This window comes from Bos grunniens, chromosome 16 (genome assembly GCF_055505025.1).
Source record: "Bos grunniens cultivar Pamir isolate PY7600 chromosome 16, Bosgru_T2T1.0, whole genome shotgun sequence".
In the NCBI taxonomy this organism is placed as follows: Eukaryota; Metazoa; Chordata; class Mammalia; order Artiodactyla; family Bovidae; genus Bos; species Bos grunniens.
The window spans coordinates 748,031-768,120 of record NC_141180.1 but is presented as its reverse complement, the minus strand read 5'-3'; the positions used below and the strand labels follow the sequence as shown (position 1 = coordinate 768,120).

Below are 20,090 nucleotides of genomic sequence, written 5' to 3'. Positions count from 1 at the left end.
ACTCACAAATGCTGCACTCACTGTTCCTCCTGGAGGGACCGCCAGCAGCCGTCAGGGCCGCGTGCTTCTCGTCCACAGTGAGCGCCTGTGGCGGGAGACGCTGACGGGGGGACAGGTCAGGTGTGAAGCCAGATGGCCTTGGGGTCGTCGTGGGAGAGCAGACAGCCCTCCGCAGCGGCCCGCCATGAGTGTCAGCTGCCCTCCTGTCATGGCCGGAGCCTCGCCCCCGGCCTCCAGCCCTGACCGTCCGCAGTGAATGCGTGTAGCAGCAAGGTCTTCAGGTGACGTATTAATAAAAGCCAGGTTGTACCTCCTCCTGGAGCCCAGGAAAGCCCTGTCTCCTGTCCCCTGCCCACCAGCGCTGTGGGCTTCACCCCCTCGCCTGCACACACCCGCCCCTCTGTAAGCCACGTGCAGCCACGCGGCCACACCCATCTGACACCGGCCCCCCTGCCGGTGCTTCCACACGAGACGCCTCATGCATCCCCTGAAGGGGATGCGGCCTTTTCTTGGTGGACCTCACACCCTGCACCGTCTGCCAGTGTGTCCACTCCATGGGCTGGGTCATGGCTACAGAGCCTGTGCCCTACTCACTAGAAATACCATAGCCGGAAGTCACCGGAGGCCCCCGTCTCTGAGTGCACAAGCAAAAGGGACCCGGGCAGAGGACAGGAGAAGACAGGGGAGGAAGGCCAGGCCCCGCACCCAGCCTGGGAAGGAGGGGGAGCAGGGGGAGCAGGAACGCAGGTCCAGGAGACCCGGCCCAGGAAGCACCACCCGCTGGCGGGGGCCAGAGTCCCGCCCGAGCTCTGCACGCTCTGTCTGTCCTGCAGCAGCTCCGGGCACCCCTGGGAGGGCAGGGCCGGGGACTCAGGGACGGCCGGGCTTGTGGCAGAAGGCTGCAGGCAGAGAACCGCAGGGAGGAGCTCGGAGCCACAGGGAAGCTGGGAACCCCGTGTCTTCCGAGGGCAGAAGTTTCTCTGGTGCCTGCGAGCCATTCACCGTCCCCCCACGGACCATGGGGCAACCCGCTCCACAGTGTTCTCGGGGGGGTAACATGGTTGAACCCCAGCTCCCAGGACGGGGGGCCTCTTGTGGTATCAGCAGGGGTGCAGAAGGGGGCCCCTAGGAGGGGCGGGGACTCGTCTGTGAGGTGCTAATAGCTACTCGATGGAAACCGTACAAACTACCCCAAACCTACTGGTCAAGAACTGGGGGACCTGGGTTAAAGCAGGTTCTCCTGCCTCTTCACCGCATGGACTTGCTCCCCACGTCTCTGAGAAAGGGGCACCAAGTCCTATTTTCTAAAACCAATTCTCACAGAAGTCTTGTAAGGGGTGCGTTCAGGGCCCGTGGGGTGTAGAGCATGGGGCAGTCCCTGGCACCCCTCCCCGGCCTTCCTCTGAGTCCCCCACCCTGGCCTTTCCCTGCCCACCTCCAGCCTTCCTCTGCGCACCCCCCGGCCTTTCCGTGCCCCCCCGGCCTTCCTCTGCGCCCCCAACCCCGGCCTTTCCCTGCCCCCCTCCAGCCTTCCTCTGCGCACCCCCCGGCCTTTCCCTGCCCTCCACGGCCTTTCTCTGCCCCACTCCAGCCTTCCTCTGCGCCCCACCACCACCCCCCCCCACCCCGATCCCGGCCTTTCCCTGCCCCCACCCCGCCTTTCCCTGCCCCCGGCCGCTGCGCCTGCTCCTGGGCTACGTGGGCCAGCCCCGCCCCAGGTACAGTCTTCTGCTCCCCTCCTTTCCCTAAAGTGAGAAATGTCCAGACCTCAGGCAGTCCTCAGCCTCCTCAAATGCCACAGAGAAGTGGCCAGAGCAGGACTGAGGAGAGACCCGGCCAAGAACCGACAGGCAGCGGCCTGGGAGGGAGGCGACCCACAGGGTCAGGGGTGGGTCGTCCGCGTGGGTCACTCTGGGTCGTCCTGATTTATTTTACAGGCAGCAGCATCATCCATGGAGGGGGCGGGGGGAGGACATTCAGACGCCTGAGGCCAAGCCGGATGACTGGAAGCCCCCGCCGCTTGCCCGGCCCTGGCCTGCTGGCGAGGCCTCTGGGGTCCCCTGTGCCCGTCCACCATCCCTGGAGGGCGGCTGCTGCCCAAACCGGGTTCCCTCCGGCTCTGCAACGTGGCCGCCTTCCAGCTTGAGGCCCCCAGGCTGCTGGCGGGGGACGAGGGCCCCTGAAGGGAGGCCGTGGGTCTCGGACGCCTCGGCAGTGAGCTCCACGTCGGGGAAGGCCACCAGGGCCTGCGTAGAGTCGCAGGAGCTCGGCTCCCGCGGGCCCCCCCAGCAGGGCCGGAGGCGTCGCAGGTCCTCCCGGGAGTGGGGGCTGAAGAGCAGGTAGAGCAGGGGGTTGAGGCAGGCGGGCAGCGGCAGCACCAGCAGCAGGACGGCCTTGACGGCCTCGGGGGTGACCGGCAGGAGGCCCAGCGCGGACGCCAGGCTCAGGAAGGCCACGGGGCAGTAGAGGAGCCCGTCGGCGAAGGTGAGCCAGGCCACGTGGCGCACGGCCGCGCAGTCCCAGGAGGCCTCCAGCCCGGCCGCGGGCAGGCCGCAGGAGAGCCGGATGCAGGCCAGGGCTGCCGCCAGGAGGCAGGCGGCATGCAGCAGCACCAGCGCCACGGCGAAGCCCAGGGCGGCCGGCTGGCCGGCGGGCGGGGCATGGGGCAGGCAGAGTGGGGAGGCGCCATACTCGCCCACCGAGGCCAGCGGCAGGGCGGCCAGCAGCCCCGCCAGCGCCAGGCAGCCCAGAGCCCCCGCGCGCACACTGCCCACGGCTGGCGCCTTCCCGCGGGCCCGCACGCAGGCCGCGGCCACGCTGCAGTGTGCCGCACCCAGGCTCAGCAGCAGCACGGATGCCTCGGAGCCCAGCACAGCCAGGAAGCCCGCCGCCCGGCAGCCCGGGCCTGCCTCCCAGCGCGCGCCGAACTCGGCAAACTGGCCGAAGGTCAGCGCATCGACGGAGGCGAGGAGGCCGCAGGAGAGGCCGGTCAGGGCGTTGGCACCCGCGAGGGCCCCCACCACAAACTTGGCCGGGGGCAGCGGGCCGGGCCCAGCCACGGAGAGGCTCAGCAGCACCAGCACGTTGCAGAGCAGGGCCAGCAGCACGACGGCCCACACGGCCAGGCGGACGCCCCAGCTCTCGAAGAGGTGCTCGCAGGGCTTGAAGGGGCCTGCGGGAGAGAGGCAGACGCTAGGCAGGCCGGGCCGCACAGCTCTGCCCTCTGCCCATGGCCTGGGCTTGGGCTCCGGCGGGCAGGGGCAGAGCGGACACCCGGAGGGCCTCTTCCCCCTGTGGCTGGGGGTGGACACGGGCCCAGGACCCCAGGAGCAGATGTGGGAGACACACACACACCGAAGCAGCGCAGGGAGGCCCTCCCTGCAGAGCAGCGTCCAGAAGCAAGGGCGGGACAGGCCGGCCTGGCGGAGTGGCCGGGGCACCGCTGTGGGGCAGGCCAGGCCGACCGCAGAGGGAGAGGGGTGGCCGGCTCTGCTTCTCAGGACGGTGCCACCCCAGCGGGAGGAGGCTCCATGGCCACACTCAGTGCCCCGGAGTCGGTTGGTGCTGGGGGCAAAGCACGGGGAGGACTGGTAGCCCTGGGGTCTGCCTGCCGGTTCCGGCCCTGGGCAGGGAGGCCTGGCCTTGTCCCCCTCTCTCGGGGCCGTCATCAAACCACCCTGTCGCTTTGATTCTTCACTGTTTTGACCTTGGACTCCTGCTCAATGCGCGGCCAGGCGGCCTGGGGCTTTGGGAGGCTTCTGTGCCAGCTACTTCTTAAACACTTTTTTCTGATTATCAAATAATAGACAGTAATTGTGGAAAAATCGGAACACAGAACATGGAAAAACTGAAACTGCTCATGAGAGAAGCCCCTCAGAGAAGCTCCTTCTTTTGCGAGGTTTTCTATCAGTTTAATACATACATGTACATATAGATCTTTAACTTATTGGGACTTTACTGCATATAGTTTCTTTTTCTCTTTTTGCTGGAGTATTATCGTGCGCGCTCTCCCGGGTCGTTATGCTCCTCAAACATGTGCGGGCCGTAGGCACCGGCTACTGGGAAAGCGAGCAAGCCAGAGTCTGGACCGTCCGGGTGAACCCGACCAGCCCCTCCGGGTGCGCTTCCCGCCGCGGGCACGAGGGGGCGCGGCTGCCGGGCGGGTGGGGACCCGGTCCACCGCCTCCTCCCGCTTGCTCGCCCCCAGGCGGCCTGGGCCGCACCAGCGGGGAAGCTTTGTTCCCTGACATCTTGGGGAGACTGAAGCCGTCAGGAATGGACGCTGCTGGAAGGAGCCCTCGGGAACACCTGGAATTCTATGGCCCAGAGCGCTCTATCCCGTGCGCTCCTGGGAGGGAGCGGGGAGGGGGCGGGCAGGGTTCAGACTGGCCAGCGGCCCCTCAGCCCTCCCTGAGCGCAGGGCGCCCACTGAGAACCGTCTCCTCCTGGCGGTGGCACTTCCGAGGGGTGCTCTGGAGAAGTCACTCTGACTCCTGGACAGCAGCACGGAAGCGGGCGACAGCCCGCCCCTCCCAGCAGTCACCAGGGGAGGCTGCACTCGCGGAGGCGGGAGCCCCGAGGGGGCGGGGCCCCAAAGGGGCGGGGCCTGCAGTCCTCCCCGCCCCCGGGCCTTCCCGCCTGTTCTGACCAAAGAACTGAAAAATGGAGATGCAAAGGAAGTAGTCCAACAGGACAAGTAATAACAGTTTAGTCATTAAACAGAGCCAAAGACCTTCCTTCTCAAAGGCTATAGATGACACTGTGAGCCGTACCCTGCGCCCTGTCTTACAGATACTGAAAGCCCTGCCAGGGGAAACGTTCACGACAGGACGGTAGCCAAGACATACGAAGCCGCCACGACTCTGAGGACTGGCCTCAAGGAAATGGGAACAAACCAACCAAGGAGCTGAAGATTAACTGCACTTAAAACAATGACAGTGATGCTGGTCAGACCACCGATGACCAATTTCAAGATGACTGTCAGAGCTGATCGCGCTGCTTCAGGCAGACCCCTCCCTCCACCCATAGAAGCTCTTGCCTGCAGATCGATGTCCGGGGGAGGTCAGGCTTTGGACACGAGTCTGCCGTCGCCCAACCACCCTGGTTGCCAGCCTCCGAAATAAACTTTCCTTTCCCCCAGACTTGCCCCTCGAGTACTGGCTTTTGAGCAGCGGGACCTCACTTTCTGAAGCAGCCCTTCCCCAGTGCCTGCCCTCCCCACCAGAGGTGCCCTCTCACCTGGAGCAGGGCTGCACTGGACTGCGGGCTGGGGCCTGGGCTCCTCCATCTCCAGCTGGAGCTCTTCCGGGTCCAGATCATCTGAGGAGAGCAGACGGGGGCTCAGACCTGCTCTCAGTGTGGGTCAAGCCCGCCCTTTCCCCAGACGTCCACCCCAGAGACGTCCGCTGGGCACAAGGCACCCTGGTGGCCCCAGGGAAATGCTGTCTGCCCATGTCTCCTCCGCCTGTGGTCCTCCACGCCCGAGACCTGCTCCTCCTCTGACTCAGGGAGCACCCGCACCCCTGCAGCTGGGCAGAGTCTGAGGAGGCTGCCCTAACTCTGGGGGCTCTGTACGCTGGCCAGGACTCCACATCCAGCTGGAGGCACCGCACACAGAGCGGGACAGAGCAGCAAGCCGGATGTGCTGCAGGATGTGGACCAGGTCTAGGCAGCTGGGAGGAGCACTTGGGAAGGGCAGGGCCAGGGGAGGAACGCTGGCCTCAACGTGTACAGCCTGAGGGAACCACGCCACCCTACTGGCTGACAGCCCTGACGGCAAAACCAGCATCAGTGGATGAATCACAGGAGGAGAACCACGGTCCTGATGGACAAGCCCCCGGATCAGAGTCATGTGAGGGGGGCAGTGCCCGCATGAGCCCGGGGCTGGGCACACTCTGGGGGGCGTGGACAGGACAGCCCTGCTCTCGGGCAGTTGTGGCTCCATGCCCTCGCTGGGCAGCTGGGACCACAGGCCAGCTCTCGTCCTCCAGGCCCACGCCCGCTGAGTCCACATCCTTGCAGCCGTGGGGGCCAGGCGCCCTCTGGTGCTGCTGCACAGGTGAGGTGAGGACGCTGCCCTGGTCTCGTGGCCAGGGCGCGACAGGGCCAAGTTCAAAGCCAGCCTCACTGGGCCCCAGAGCCCAGACGCTGGACTTCTCCACCAGGGGCTGGTTTGGGGGACGGTCGGGGGGCTTTAAGGTCCAGGAGGTGGGGGGAGCAGCAACTGAGGAGACTGGAGCAGAAAGCCTTGTGAGAAGGGGCGCCTCCCTACGTAGCTAGCAGATGGGCCAGATAATGCTTGTGGCCCCTCAATTCTAAGTCTAGGCTCTGCGATTCTGCTCGTCTGAGAAAACAGGGTCAGAAAGGCAAATCCCTTGTTAAAGAGACTCCGAACATGCTGGATTATTTCCCTGCTCGCTCTTGCACTGCCTCAGACCAGGGCCTGCAGCATCCTGGGGTGGACGTCTCAGGGGCCACAAACTCTTTAAGAATACCGAAGTGATAAATGAATGCTGTAAACCGTTTTATAGTTTATAAAGGTGAAATCCTGTTTTAAAGTGATAATTCATCACTGGAAGAGGTTTTTTTTTTTTTTTCCTGGCTGATTGGCTTGTGAGATCTTAGTTTCCTGACCAGGGATTGAACCCGGGTCCCTGGCTGTGAGAGCTCAGAGTCCTGATCATGGGATCTCAAGGGAACTCCTGAAAGACTTTGTCTTAAGAACAAGAATCTGGTTTCTGGAGATGGGCTGGGTGAGGTAAGGGAGCCAGATGGCCGCTCCCTTGGGTCTGGGCCAGGCCAGGCAGGCAGCTGGGTCATACCAGTCCCCGCCTCTGGCTCAGGGCTGGCATCCTGCGTGGAGCCTCGCTCCTGCTGCAGGTTGGAGTCGTCCTGGGAGGCCGGAGGCCGGGAAGTGCCCACAGCCTGGCGGTCCACCCCTCGCCACCTTTCCCACTCTGCAAAGGAGCTTGGGGATGCCTAAAGGAAGCGCGGGGGAAGTCGGAGGGCTCCGGCCAAGGTCGGAGGTCATAGTAAAGCTACTGACCGAGGCGCTAGTAAAGCTCCTGTGGCTGCAGCCCCTTCTCGGCTCTGTGGACCCTCGGGAAGGGGACCCTGCCCAGCTCCCCTTACCATCCCAATGCCTGTGGTTTTCTAAGACTTCAACCTGGTGGAAAGTTCCACCTCGAGGAAGGCAGGACCCCTGTGGGCAGACGGCAGATGCCACACTGCCCTTGGGATGCATCTGCTGGGCCAACGCCGGCCGTACACTCGCCCGGGAGGCTCTGCACCCGCCCCCGCCCATGCTGGCCTCTGGGGCTCCTGGCTACATGCCTGCATGTTCACGTCTGCATGTTTACCTCTGAGCAGGACCCTGGGCGCATCTGCGGTCTCCCCAGTCTGTGGGGTGTGAACACTGCTCCCGCTTTAAGGATGAGAAACAGAGGGTCCGACAGGCCTGCAGTGGCCCAGCCCGTGAACCGTCTCATCCATTAGAACCCGGCTCTGTCTACACTGTCCTGCCCGGCTCTGTCTACACTGTCCTGTGCGTTCTCCCACAGCGGTGGTGGTTTAGCCGCTCAGTCACGTTCGACGCCTTGTCACCCCATGGACTGTAGCACTCCAGGCTCCTGTCTGTGGGATTTTCCAGTCCAGAATACCAGAGGGGGTTGTCATTTCCCTCTCCAGGGGATCTTCCTGACCCAGGGATCGAGCCCATGTCTCCTGCATTGCAGGCAAGTCCTTAACCACTGAGCCTCAGCCACGGTTAGACCTAACTCTTCTGCTTCACTTCTGCACTGACATACTGTGAGGAGGGAGCCCAGCCCTTCCCTCCCCGCCCGCCCCCGGATTCCGCCTGTGCTCTGCATCAGGCTGCTAGCCAGGGAGGCCCTTCTCTCTGCCCATCATCCGAGAGCCCGCCCGCAGGCCGTCCTGTCAGGGTGAGGGGCCACTCCTGCGAGGCCAGAGCACTGGGGTCTCCGAAGTCGCCGGGGAGACTTGCCGGGGGCGGTGTTTGGCTCTGGGAATGGCATGAGGAGACTTTTCTCTGGAAGCAGGCTTAACTGAATTAACGGAACCGCACTTGGCTGTAGCTGATGGAAAAGGGCTGCCTGCTCTAAGAACACCCTGCGAAGCGGGAGTGGGGCGCCGTGGGGGCACTGTGGCCCACAGGGTGTGTGGACAGGCAGGGCTGTGACGGGCGTGGCCCTGAGCGCCCGGGGCTGCAGAGGGCTCACGGACCCCTCCCCAGACCTTGGAGACAGGCCTGGACAGAGGTGGTTCCCCCAACCCCGAGCCCCGCAGCCCTGCCGCCCCCTCCCGGGCCTCCTCCCCGCCGCCTGCGTCCCCACGTGGGTCACTCACAGCGGCTCTCGGCCCGGTCGGCCAGTGTCCGCCTGGGAGGGTCCTGGGCGTCGGGGGGAGGGTGCTGGGGCCCCCGCAGCCCCGAGGCTGTGAAGAAGCCGGGGCAGCCGCTGTAGGCACAGCACTGGTAGGCGTAGGGCACCTCCAGGGTCCTGGGGTGGGGAGACAGCCGTCTGAGCCAGATCAGGACTCCGCCCGCCCTCCACCTGCCAGGGCCCCAAGGGCAGCCTCCTGGCTCCTTCCCGTGCCTGGCTGTCCCTCCACCCCCTCCCCCTCATCTCCAGGCCCCGACGCGACCCAACCAGACAGGACGCCTTCCCCTCATCTTACATCTGTCCTCGCCAGGGTCCCCCAGGGCTAGGGTTGGGGTGGGGACGCTACCCAGGGGCTTGGTCTGGGCCAGACTTGGGGCCTGTAGGCTGCTCCTGGGGCGAGGCCTGGGGTGCCCCCGCCCTGGGGCCGGGCAGCCTCACCTCAGTCTGGGGAAGCTGTCCTTGGGGAAGGCCTGGGACAGGGCACGGTTCCCTCGGAGCTTCAGGTGCACCAGGCCCCCCAGCCCGGCCAGGGGCAGCACGCTCAGCTGGTTGCCCGTCAGGTCCCTGGACAGCGGACGTGACCAGTTTCCGGTCAGCGGGAGGCTGGGGCAGGCTGTGCTGTGGCATGGCCAGGTGCCCAGGCAGAGAGGCCATGGACGCCGGGCAGAAGCAGCGGGGCGGCAAGGGCGCTGGCCTGGGGCCACCTACCTGTGGGGCTGCTGGAGGGGCGCCCCGCCATGCCCCCCGGGCAGCACCCCTGCAGGGCCCACCTTGTCCCATCGGAGCGCCGACCGCTCCCCGAGGGGGTCCCCCTGCTGTGCTGGCCCCCGCCCCCTGCACCCCGAGGACCCAGGGGCCAGAGCTGGGAACAGGACAGACTGCCCACACACAGGAGTTCGGCCACCTGCTCTGTTTCAGAGTCAGCTTGGAGCCAGAGGTGAGGATGCCCACAGCTCCCCCGGAGAAACATTAGAGGAAGCCAGACATCCACACCAGACAGCGCGACCACAGGCCACGTGGCGTGGAGACCGGCCTGGGCTGGCCAGCAGGAAAGCCAGCCCGCCACTGGCTGCCCGTGAAGCCAGGGCGTCACGTCTGCCTGAGCCCCAGCAGCCTCATCTTTCAGATGAAGATGCCGCCCCCACCGACCAGGGGGATGAAGATACCGCCCCCCTCCACCCACTGACCAGGCGGGTGCATATACCACCCCCATCATTGACCAAGGGGATGAAGATGCCGCCCCCACTGACCAGGGGGATGAAGATATCGCCCCCCTCCACCCACTGACCAGGCGGGTGCATATACCACCCCCCTCATTGACCAAGGGGATGAAGATGCCGCCCCCACTGACCAGGGGGATGAAGATACTGCCCCCCAACTGACCAGGCAGGTGCATATACCACCCCCCTCATTGACCAAGGGGATGAAGATACCACCCCCCCACTGACCGGGGGCTGCTGAACAGACAGGCAGGAAGCAGGTTGGGAGAGTGGCCTGGGGCCCAAAGCACGGGGCCATGAGCTCTGGGGACCCTGAATCCCGGCCCCAGGAGGGAGGGCCCCCACCTGGGCGCACCTGTGCGGTGAGGGGCAGGGCTGCTGGGTTGCTGGCGGACATGCCTGAGGATGCAGTGGAGAGCCTGCGCCGCTGTGCGTGGCGGCCCCCAGGACCTCTCTTGCGCTGACGCACATCCCAGTGCTTTGGGGGACCCCCACTCTGCGGCCCCAACCCCCGCGTTCTGCCCCCCCCAGCCTGGGGCCCGAGGCAGCGTGTGACCTCCAGGGCTCACAGAGGGGGGCTCCTTACGCCAGAGCTGGGTCCCCCAATATGTGTCCCACACCCACAGCGACTCCCCTGGGCTGGGCCCTCCCCACCGCGGGCGGCACCCAGGAGGAGAGCCACACTCACAACTTGACCAGGGAGCGCAGGGTCGAGAAGGCCTCAGGGTGGATGGATCGGATGGCGTTCCAGCTCAGGTCCCTGTGTGAGAGAGGACGTGATGAGAGGGGGCACACACACGGAGGACCCGTCGTTCTTGCCCTGGGGCGCGGGTGTGCTGGGTGCTCACGGGGTACGGGGGTGCAGGAAGGCCCTACTCAGAGCGATCACAGGGAGGCGGGCACCCTACTCACAGGGGTCACGGGGAGGCAGGCCCCCTACTCACAGGGGTCATGGGGAGGCAGGCCCCCTACTCACAGGGGTCGCGGGGAGGCGGGCCCCCTACTCACAGGGGTCGCGGGGAGGCGGGCCCCCTAGTCACAGGGGTCGCGGGGAGGCGGGCCCCCTACTCACAGGGGTTGCGGGGAGGCGGGCCCCCTACTTACAGGGATCGCAGGAAGGTGAGCTCACGGAAGGTGTCGGCTCTGACTTCCCAGATGCGGTTGTGCTGGAGGCCGCTAGGGCAGCAAGAGACCTGCTGAGCCCAGGGCCAAGGGCTTCCTGCCCCCACCCCACACACTGGGAGAACGGAAGGACCCAGCTGGCAGAAGTCACCAGAATTAAGGGAGCACAGGGGCCCCCGGCCGCCTTGGGTAAGAGTCGGTCAGGAGACTAAACTACAGGCCATCCCTGTGGCTCCAGGGCAGTGAGTTTCCAGGGCTCCCCGGGGCCTGGCTCCCAGCCCTACTAACTTCACCCTGAGGGCCCTCCAGACCCTCTTCCAGCAGCACAGCCCAGCAGACCGGTGTCTGAGTGAGAGGTGGACCCTGGGCCTCGGGATAGCAGGACCCACCCTGCCTGGCCCCAGGGTGCAGAGACAGCGGTCTGCGGGCCCCGCGCTGGGGACACAGGAGCTCGGAGAGCCTGTGACGGGGTTCTGTCCTCGTGGATCCTGCAGCGCAGGTTCCCTCCTGGACACGAGTGTGCGCATGTGTGCGTGTGTGTGTGTGCACATGTGTGAGTGCGCATTTGTGGAAAATGAGAGCCAGGGCCCCTGCCGGCCAGCAGCCGCTCCCTGTCCAGCCCTAATCACCACCTCACTTTGTTCCGTTTGAGCCCCGAGTGGCCTGAGACACGTTTCAGCACCAGCTCCGGGGCCATCACCCGCAAGTTCTGCCTGTCCTGGCCCCACCGAGTCCCCAGCCGGGGGCGGAAGGTCCGTGTGCCTGCCAGCCCCGCCCTCGGGCCCTGCCTCACACTCACATCTCCTCCAGCTTCTGACACCCACGCAGGCTGGGCAGCCCCTCGATCCGGTTGTGAGACAGCTCCCTGGGGACAGGCGGGGATGGTGAGGGGAGCCGGCCACCAGGGACACGGCTGGGCAGGCTCCTCACCCCGCCCGGGTCCTCGGGACTCCCCTCCACATTGTAGGGGCGGCGAAGGCCGCTTCATCCACAGGAGGCCTGGGGGATGCAGCCAGGGCCCAGGGTTGGGGCGCAGGAGCTGAGGGGGTGCTGAGGCGCCGGCAAGGCCCGCATGCTGCCGCGCCAGCTGGCCGAGGCTCAGGCGTGGAGCTGACGCCCTTGGGGATCCCTTGGCAACCCCTCATCCCGCTGAGGCACAGGAGGGGACAGGACCCCCAAGGACGCACCGCCTGTTGGTGGCAGGCTGGACCCCGTCTTGAGCCGGGGGCGGCAGTGAGCACCCAGGCCCAGCGGGACCCCTCGCCCGTGACTGAACGCTGAAGCACCTCTGAGGTCCCGGAAGGGCGCATTTTCCTTCATGGACTCGGAAAACTTACTAGAACCACTCCAGAGGGACCTGCCAGGTGCCTCCCACCCTCCGAAACGTCCCCAGATGACAAGCAGGAGGTCAGGACCACTGAAGGGAGAGCCAGGCCTTGCCTGGCAGGAAGTGGCGGAGCTGGGCCTCAGACCTGGTCTGACTATGATCACCCGGGCTGCTCCCGGAACTGGGAGAGGCGGCCCGGTCACTCCTGGGCAGCTCTCTCAGCCAGAGCTCCCCCACCCACCAGGAAGAGCAGAGAGTGCCCCAGGGGCGGAGGCCGGAGGGGCTGGGCCGGGCCACGGCCACGGGGAGGGCAGGGAGGCACTCACAGGACACGGAGCCTGGGCAGCTGCTGGCACATCCCCGGGGGCAGCCGCTGGAGCCCTGCGCGGGTCAGCGTCCTGCAAGGACGACAGGCCTGCACCGAGCCGCCTCCGCTTGGCCTGCTGCTGTCTGGAGCTCGGCACCGACAGGAGTTGGGGCCCAGGGCGGGGGTGCCTCGGAAGGAGGGGGCCGTCCTGCAGCCACACCCCCACCACGCCCCCCAAGGGTCCCCATGTCCCCACCACACAGGGGCTGGACTCTGCAGCCCGCGTGGGGCCACGGACAGGTGTGAACGGAAACCCAGCCCATGTGGGGCCGGGGACCCCAGCCCCTTGCCTGTGCCCCTGTGCACAGAGAGCTGGTAGGGAGACCGGGGGAGTAGGGTAGGGGCGGGCAGGCTGGGCACCGCTGTCCCGAGAAGAGCTGAGCCAAGGGCATCCTCGGGGAGCACGCCGTCCCTCAGGGGAGCTTCCAGCTCTGGGGTCCCCTGACTGCTTGGCCCTTCTCTCACAGTGAGCGGGGGGCCCGCTAAGCTCTGAGGACCCCCCACACCCCGACACTACAGGACCTTAGGTGGGAGCCAGGGGGCCAAGGAGGTGGGCGTCACAGCCCTCCGCCCCTCACAGGTCCTCTGCGCTCCTCCGTGGGTTAGGGACTCTGAGAAACCCCAGGATGGGAGTGGCCCCCTCCCCCAAAACTGCCTGCCCTGCCCCTAGCAGAAGCGGTGTGGGCCCCTGGCCAGGCTGGAGCAGACGGCCAGACCTCGGGGAGCCTAGTCTGGGGGATCTGGGGGCTGAGGGTGTGGTGGGGGGCATCCACTCACAGGCTCTCCAGGCTGGTGGTACCTCTGAGGTCTGGGAACTCCTGGATGTCCGTGGCGCCATTCAGGGAACTGGGGGCAGAGCATCAGAGGCCAGAGAGTGAGGTCGGCATCCAGGGGACCCCCAACCTCCCACCAGTGACCAAAGGGCAAGGTCAGCATTCAGGGGGCCCCCGACCCCCAGCCACTGACCAGAGGGCGAGGTCCGCATCCAGGGGCCCCCCCGACCTCCCACCAGTGACCCTGGACCTTCTGGTCCCGGGGGAGGCAGACGCCCAGGAGGCCAGGTCAGCTCCATCCAGCCTGGCCCAGGTGAGGCCCGTGGGACCTGCCCCGTTTCAGAGCAGTGGCCTGCGTGCTTCTGGGGAAGTTCTGGCTGCAGAGGCTGCTCCCTGGAGCCGGGCAGCGGGTCTGCCCGAGGGTCACTGCTGGTACCCTCTGCACCGGGCACCCCAGCCCAGGGGCCATACGGCCCGCATGGGACAGGAGCCCAGCAGGGCATGCGCTGCCCGACCCAGAGGAGCCCTGGGCTTGCGCCCAAGCAAGAGGGCCTGGGGCCCAGCACCAGCCTCCAGGTGAGGCTGGGGGCGCGTGAAGGTGCAGCCTGTGCCCCACAGACTCGGGGCGGTCCCAGGCTGCCGTGTGCGCAGTGTCCCGAGAGAGGCTCTCTGAAGACCCACATGTGGGGCGCCCGGGGGTCGAGGCCGAGGCTCCGGGGCCACACAAGCAGGATCCCGACCGGGGGATCGAGGAGGGGGCGCCAACTCACAGGGTGTGCAGCCCAGGCAGGTGCTGGAATGCCGACCGCCCCACAAACTGGATCGGGTTGTCATAGAAGTGTCTGCAGGACAGACAAGATCTTCGCTGCCCTCCCAGCAGGCGAGGCACATGTCCGCTCCCCCCGCCCGCCCTGTTGCCCCCAAGACCGGGACCAGCACGCGGGGAGCACCCCATCCCACGCGCCAACCACGCCGCCCCCAAGGGGAGCGAGGGCTCACATGGTCTGCAGCAGAGGGTTCCCCAGGAAGGCCTTCTCTGGGATGGCCCTGATGTTGTTGTTATGGAAACCCCTGGGGGACGACACAGGCATCAGGGAGACCCCAGGACGCCCTCCGGCAGCCAGACAAGAAGGCTGGGGCCAGGAGGACGCAGCCGGGGACCCCGGGGACCCCCTCCCGTCTCTTCCATCCTTGGGAAGGAGAGCCAGCAGGCTGGGGGTGGGGGTGAGAGCGGAGAGGAGCAGGCCTGGACCCCGAGGGCAGAGCTCTGCAGGGTCCCCGGGAGGGCACGTGGGGAAGCACAGAGAGACAGGGGCCCCTGGAGGAGACGCGGGCGCCAAAGGCAGGTGGGCTTGGTCTCAAGGCCATGAACTGGGGAGCAGACCCACGGAGGGGAGGGCCGGGGCGGGTGGACACCCATGGCTGAAGAGGAGAACTGGTGGGTGGAGCCGCCACCGAGTGCCGGGCTCTGGGAGCCGGGAACGGCAGGTCTGGCGTCGGGGATAAGCGTCCAAAGTCAACACTGGACTGGGATGCACGGTCCTCTCTGAACTGCCCCGACACCCTCAGTCACTAAACTGCCCCCTACCAGTGCCCGCCTGCCTGCCGAGTTCGTGCAGGGCCCCGCGGGAGTCCGCCCCTCTCATGTCTAATCACCCACTTCTCGTCCAGGGCTGTGCTGAGCCCGGAGGGCCAGAGGTCCGAGCCCTGAGGGCCAGAGGTCCGAGCCCCGTCCTCAGGCCGCCGTGGATGGACAGACACACACACACCCGGGCTGCTGCTCCTGGTGCCCCGGCCTGCACACCCCGGAGCCCCACGCCCTCCCCAGAGCAGTATCCCTCATCTGGGGCTCTGGGCCCCGAGGACAGGCAGCCGTTCCCCTGGGACCCTCCCCCACGGCCCCATGCCCACCGCCTGGCACCCCTGCCAGCGTTGGACTGGGTGAGGGTGGCGTGAACCTGGCACCCAAGGTCACAGGTGGCAGCGGGGCAGACCCTGCGTGGCCTGGGGGCTCGGGCTCCGGCTCCAAACCTCTGCCGCCTGAACCGGCCGCACGCAGACCCTGGCCCGCTGCCTGGTGGCCGCTCCCCACAGAGGCTGCCCCCCAACCCCGGGCCGCCCCCTCCCCAGGCCCATCTCCCATCAGCCTTTCCACCTTCGTTCTCCCTCCCTGATCGCCCCCTGACCACACGCAGCCTCCAAGGCTGACCTCAGGCCCGTCAGCCAGCAGTGCCCTCTGGACACCAGACCATCGTCGCTGAGGAGACAGTCCAGGGCTGGACCTACACGCCGGCCCTGAGCCGCCCTGTCCTGCCCTGAGCTGTGTCCTCGGGGGCCCGGGCACACCTCCGACCGTCTCACCCCAGCGTGCATCCAGCAGGCACCCTGCAGAGCAGGTGCTGAGCAACCCATCCGAGACTAAGACAAGCTGGGCTCGTCGTCACCCCCGGGGGTGGGGGCTGAGGAGGGGCCCCAAGGCACAAATGAGGCCCACTCCCAGGCCTTCCAGGCGGGGCCAGCCTCGCTCTCCCAGGCCGGAAGGGCCCAGCTCCCCTGACGGCCCAGCTGGAGACGCTCCGGGCCGAGCAGTGAGGCCTGTGACCCCTGACCTGGAGGGAGGGGGTCACGACCTTGGGAGGTGAGGGCGTGGGGGCCCGCGGACACAGAGGACAGCCCGGACCCCACAGTGGCGCTTACAGTTCCTGCAGGCGGCCCAGCGTCTGGATGGCCAAGGGGAACTCGTGCAGCTGGTTGCAGTTCAGGTCTCTGGAAAGGAGGCGGGCGGTCACTGTGGGGGGCTCCCGGGGCTCGGGGCCCGGGAAACAGACGCTGGGCTCTGGGTTGGCTGAAGGGAGGGCCTGCCTGGCCACAGATCTGTCTGCGGGAATACTGTGCTGATATGTAGAACCAGACCTTCAGGAGGGCCCCGGGCTGAGAAGAAAGTCTCAGGCCTCGGGGACAGTGGCGGCTAGGAGGGGCCCTGGAGCAGGGGCAGGTTAACACTGCAGCTGCTGGGGCCGGGGAGAGGCCCTGGACGCCCCCCGGGCCCACCCCAGCCCCGCGCTACAACCCAATCCAGAAAGGCGCTCCCCCATCATGCAGGGAGCCCGGCTGGCCCGCTGCCCCGCGTGGGATGATGGCCTCGGGGGTCCTGCTGATGGCCAGCACCCAGGCCCCTGGCCCCGGCCCCGAGTGGACGCCCCGCCACTGGGCGACGGGCACAGGGGTCCCCGAGAAGTCACATGCGTCATTCACACCACGGATCAGGGCTTTGGGGGGCGTCCACGGGGCAGTGACGAGACACTCCACGTGCCTTTCCTCATGAGACACACTAATGTCTGACAGAGACATTCTCTCCACCAACTGGAATGCAAGCTCCTGAAGGCACAAGCTTTGCTCTTTTCCAGTTGAAACCCCAGAAGGGCCCTGGCACAGAGCCGCGGCCAGCAGACCTGTCGCCTCCACAAGTGAGTCAGGGAAAGGTGGAGACGGTGCAACCAAGAGACACGCACGGACTGCCCGGAGGCACCCGGGCTTGAGAGGCACCAGCACACCCTGGGCGGTGCCCTCGGCTGCTGGGGCAGGAGGCTGGGGCGGGCCCCTGGGGGCTCGCTGCCCAGGCCTCACACACTTTCCCGGACTGAGCGGTCCCAGCCCTCTCGCCAGCCTCTGGTCAGGAATTTTGCCAGGAACGGCCTGACAGACAGTGGGAAAGGCATGTAAACCAACCGGCTGTGTTTACAGGAATACGTGGGAGAATAAAAACGGTGCAGATGTCTAAAAGATTCTGCAAACCGCACGCCAGAGGTGGCCTGCGTTTTCCCATCTGGACGTCTACGCAGCTTCGAGAACCTGGGTAGCTGCCAAGCCCTGCTTCACAGGGGGCCGCGCGGACGCTGCCTCTGGTCTAACTGCCCAGGAACACCCCTGCCAGCTCTCTGCCCCCCGAGGAACCAGCTTGGGGCGGAGGGCATTTGCTGCCGGCCCGAGACACACGGACGCCCACCCGGGCAGAGTAGGTGGCAGCGAGGTGGATGGGAAGCGCCGTCTAGACAGCAGGCCGAGCGGCTGCGGCCGGATGTGGTGGGTCCTGCCAGCCCAGGTGCCGGCCTGTGCGGACGGAGCTGCAGGCGGCGGGGGCGCAGGCCAGGTGCAGGCACAGGCGGGTCTTCGGGGCAGACAGGTGGGTCTGCAGGCTCCATGGGTCATGGCCCTGGTCCAGGTGTGGATGCAGGCTGGACCTCAGGCGGAGAGCGTGGTCTGCAGGAGGTGGGGGGGAGGCGGGGCCACGGCTGAGCAAACGGCACTGTTTCCAGGGGAGGCAGGGGAACGCACGCTGTCCGGCCTGGTTTCTCCCTGCTTGACGGGATCCCCAGACACCCTCGCCAGCTCCAAGCCTTCCCCTGCGGGCTTGCGGGCACTGCTCGCGGTTCACCCGTATTACGGCCAAGGGAAGGCAGCACAGGCACTGGAGAAGGTTCCAGACCACACCCAGCGTGGCCTGGCCACGGCGGGGACCGCTGCGTCCACTCCAAACCCCCGTCCCCTCTGTCTGCAGCCACACTGCCCAGGGCCACAGCCACCAGCCCCGCTGGCCGCACACGCACGTGACACGTTCGCAACGTGGAGGGTTTCGTGCTCAGCGTCACGGGCCACACTCCAACTGCGCAGTCACAAGTGCTGGCCGCCGTGTCAGCGGCCCAGATGGGACCTCCCCACGGCCACAGGAAGCTCTGTCCCGCATCCCCGTCCCTGGTGATAGGAGGCGCGGCCGGGATCTCGGGGTTCCGGCTCCCCGCGGTCGGCGTGGCCACAGGGCTGGTCCTCCCCACAAAACCAGGAAAGCAGGCTTTACAAAGCACCCAGCCTGCCCCGTGGCCTCCCCCCACTTCCACCAGCTGGAGGCCAAGTGCCAGAGCCCTGGGCACGCCTAGGCCCCACGCCACCACGTGGAGGAGGGCCGCCTGCTGAGGAGACGTGGCCCCCACCCTCAGCGACAAGCACACGGTCCAGGAATAAAGTCCTAAACTCCTCCCTGGTTTGCGCCACGCCCTGGGCCTTGGTCTACTGGCGGCCGCTCCTGGGCCCTGCGCCGACCCAGCGTCACTCCAGGGCTTGCCCTCGAGTCTGGGGCCCACTGGCCAAGTTGTTGCTGTTGCTGTTCAGTCACTAAGTCTGTCCAGCTCTCTGCAACCCCACGGACTGCAGCACACCAGGCTTCCCTGTCCTTCACTATCTCCCGGAGTTCGTTCAAACTCATGTCCACCGAGTTGCTGATGCCATCCAACCATCTCATCCTCTGTTGCCCCCTTCTCCTCCCACCTTCAATCTTCCCCAGCATCAGGGTCTTTTCCACTGAGTCGGCCCTTCGCATCAGGTGGTCAAACTATTGGCGCTTCAGCTTCAGCATTAGTCCTTCCAAAGAGTATTCAAGATTGATTTCCTTTAGGATTGACTGGTTTGATCTCCTCACAGTCCAAGAGACTCTCAAGAGTCTTCTCCAACACCACAGTTTGAAAGCATCAATTCTTCAGCACTCAGCCTCCTTTATGGTCCAGCTCTCACATCCATACATGACTACTGGAAAAACCATAGCTTTGACTAGACGGACCTTTGTCAGCAAAGTGATGTCTCTGCTTTTTAATATGCTGTCTAGGTTGGTCATAGTTTTTCTTCCAAGGAGCACGCGTCTTTCATTTCACGGCTGCATCACCATCCACAGTGATTTTGGAGCCCAAGAAAATAAAGCCTCTAACTGTTTCATTTACCCCCTTCTATTTGTCATGAAGTGATGGGACCAGATGCCATGATCTTAGTTTTCTGAATGTTGAGATTTAAGCCACCTTTTTCACTCTCTTCTTTCACTTTCATCAAGAGCCTCTTTAGTTCTTCTTCACTTTCTGCTGTAAGCGTGGTGTCATCTGCACATCTGGGATATTGATACTTTTTATATTATTATTTCTCCCGGCAATCTTGATTCCAGTGTGTGCTTCACCCAGCCCGGCATTTCGCCTGATGTTCTCTGCATATAAGTCACATAAGCAGGGTGGCAATATACAGCCTTGACGGACTCCTTTCCCTGCTTTCAACCAGTCCATTGTTCCACGTCTGGTTCTGTCGCTTCCTGACCTGCATACAGGTTTCTCGGGAGGCAGGCAGGTTGGTCTGGTTTTCCCATCTCTTTAGGAATTTTTCAGTTCGTTGTGATCCATACAGTCAAAGGCTTTAGCATAGTCAGTGAAGCAGATGTTTTTCTGGAATTCCCTTGCATTTCCTATGATCCAACAGATGCTGACCATTTGATCTCTGATTCCTCTGCCTTTTCTAAATCCAGCTTGAAGATCTGGAAGTTCTAGGTTCACGTACTGTTGAAGCCTAGCTTGGAGCATTTTGAGCATTATTACCAGCCTTAGAGATGTCTCTAAAGTGGGAAGCAGAGGCTGTCACCCTTCCAGACGCTTGGAGAAGCCTTCTCATGACTCACAGAGCAGCGTTCCATGCCTCATGGGCTCCGACCCCTAGAGTGACCTTTCAGCTCCACCAACCGTCTCACCTGGTGGAGTCTCCCCTTCCCGGTACAGCTGCGACCCCTGGGCCCTCGGCCCGCACCCTTGCCCCACACCTTCAGGGCTCCCAGCCCTAGGCCCCCTTGGAGGGCTACCTCCTGAAGCCAACCCTGTCCCTGGGTTAGAACAGCTCACTCCCTCTTCCGGAACTTTTCTGTTGTTTTCTCTAGCAACCCGGTCAGGTGAGACAGGAGAAAATGCTGGTGGGGTAACACTGCTGATGAGACGGTGGCAACTGTGGTCGGGTTCGAGCTGCTCCGCCGTTGCAGGTCATTTCCCATGCCAGGCCTTCAAGGCAGCTACTGTTATTGCCTCT

General features: G+C 65.2%; 1 protein-coding gene across 9 annotated transcripts in view; it reads right to left on the bottom strand.

The window, feature by feature from the left end:
• Positions 1-1,902: 1,902 nt before the first annotated feature.
• Positions 1,903-20,090, bottom strand: part of LGR6 (leucine rich repeat containing G protein-coupled receptor 6) — an 86,251-nt gene continuing 68,063 nt past the window's right edge. For 3 of the 9 annotated variants that reach the window (XM_086343026.1, XM_086343027.1, XM_086343035.1), the window contains 12 exons: positions 15,906-15,974; positions 14,208-14,279; positions 13,979-14,050; positions 13,213-13,281; positions 12,395-12,466; positions 11,541-11,606; positions 10,724-10,795; positions 10,308-10,379; positions 8,838-8,963; positions 8,365-8,516; positions 5,239-5,319; positions 1,903-3,172 (listed from right to left, as the gene is read on the bottom strand). In XM_086343026.1, coding sequence (XP_086199152.1) covers positions 1,977-3,172; positions 5,239-5,319; positions 8,365-8,516; positions 8,838-8,963; positions 10,308-10,379; positions 10,724-10,795; positions 11,541-11,606; positions 12,395-12,466; positions 13,213-13,281; positions 13,979-14,050; positions 14,208-14,279; positions 15,906-15,974 — 2,119 coding nt within the window. In that variant the 3' untranslated portion in view covers positions 1,903-1,976. The remainder of the gene's footprint in view (positions 3,173-5,238; positions 5,320-8,364; positions 8,517-8,837; positions 8,964-10,307; positions 10,380-10,723; positions 10,796-11,540; positions 11,607-12,394; positions 12,467-13,212; positions 13,282-13,978; positions 14,051-14,207; positions 14,280-15,905; positions 15,975-20,090) is intronic. The other 6 variants (XM_086343030.1, XM_086343028.1, XM_086343029.1 and 3 more) reach the window with 6 other exon arrangements.